This window comes from Plectropomus leopardus, unplaced genomic scaffold (genome assembly GCF_008729295.1).
Source record: "Plectropomus leopardus isolate mb unplaced genomic scaffold, YSFRI_Pleo_2.0 unplaced_scaffold679, whole genome shotgun sequence".
Classification (NCBI taxonomy): Eukaryota; Metazoa; Chordata; class Actinopteri; order Perciformes; family Serranidae; genus Plectropomus; species Plectropomus leopardus.
In genome coordinates, this window is record NW_024674721.1 from 1 (window position 1) to 1478 (window position 1478).

Sequence of the window (1478 nt, forward strand, 5' to 3'; positions counted from 1 at the left end):
TGTGTGTGTGTGTGTGTGTTAAATGCGTGTGTGTGTGTGTTTCAGGCACACAGTTCCTGCTCAGATGTGGAGAGAAGCTCAGGGGAAACAAGCCGATTGGTACGACTCTACTTTCAGCTCCACCCATTCTGCTATCCTCTATCTCCATGGAAACGCAGGCACCAGGTGACACTCCTCACCACACACACAAACATACACACACGCGTCTGTCAAATGATGTATGACCTTTGACCTCATGCTGGTGTTTTTGCTTGTTTGTGTGCAGAGGAGGAGACCACCGAGTGCAGCTCTACAAGGTCAGTTTACACCTGTCTGCTCACCTGTCTGCTCACCTGTCGATACCTGCAGATGTCATGTGACTGACCTCATCTTTGTGTGTGTGTGTGTGTGTGCCCTCCTTCAGGTCCTCAGTTCCTTGGGTTATCATGTGGTGACGTTTGATTACAGAGGTCAGAAATCTGATTCACTCACACACTTTATGATCAGGATCAACATGCTCAGTACAGCTGACAGGTGTGTGTGTGTGTGTGTGTGTGTGTGTGTGTCTGCGTATGTATGTATGTGTGTGTGTGTGTGTGTGTGTGTGTGTGTGTGTGTGTGTGTCTACGTATGTATGTATGTGTGTGTGTGTGTGTGTGTAGGGTGGGGGGACTCAGACGGATCTCCGTCAGAGGGGGGGATGACATCAGATGCCCTCTTCATGTACGATTGGCTAAAACACCGCTTGGACGACAAAACACCGCTTTACATCTGGGGACACTCTCTGGGGACAGGGTAACACACACACACACACACACACACATTTCTAAATACACACACTCAATGAAGTTGATGCGATCATTAAACGATAATAAAATTTTGTTTTGTGATTTCAGAGTTGCCACCAACCTGGTTAGACGGCTGTGTGACAGAGGTCAGACACACACACACACACACACACACACACACACACACACAGAGGTTATTATCTGCATCATGTTAAAGTGGCGTGTGAATAAATGGAAAATGAAATCATTAATATGTGTCTTATTTTGTAAACAGGAAGTCCTCCTGACGCTCTGATCTTAGAGTCTCCGTTCACCAACATAAGAGAGGAGGCCAAGAGCCACCCCTTCTCCATGGTAACACACACACACACACACACACACACACACACACACACACTCTATCACCTAAAACAGAAATTAAGTGGTGCAATTACATTTTAATTTATTGTAATGTTTTACAGTGTTTATTATTACAAAAACATCTAAAATGCGTTAAAAATACACACACACGTGTACACACACACACACACACACAAACCTGCAGCAGGTAAAGGTGTGTTTAGCTGGTACTCAGTCTGCGTGTGTGTGTTTCAGGTGTACAGGTACCTGCCTGGCTTTGATTGGTTCTTCCTGGACGCCATCACGGCCAACAACATCCGCTTCTCCAGCGATGAGAAGTACGTCTCCTCCTCTCTGACTCATCGCTGAATT

The 1478-nt window shown here is 46.0% G+C and overlaps 1 protein-coding gene across 1 annotated transcript; it reads left to right on the top strand.

Annotated features, from left to right (window-relative positions):
* Positions 1-45: 45 nt before the first annotated feature.
* On the top strand, positions 46-1475 carry LOC121939948 (lysophosphatidylserine lipase ABHD12-like; the record flags this gene model as incomplete). Its single annotated transcript, XM_042482851.1, has 7 exons — positions 46-165; positions 266-296; positions 404-449; positions 642-774; positions 876-913; positions 1042-1121; positions 1362-1475. Coding segments are annotated over 7 exons (562 nt in total), but the record flags the coding sequence as incomplete, so codon positions are not given.
* Between the last annotated feature and the right edge of the window lie 3 nt (positions 1476-1478).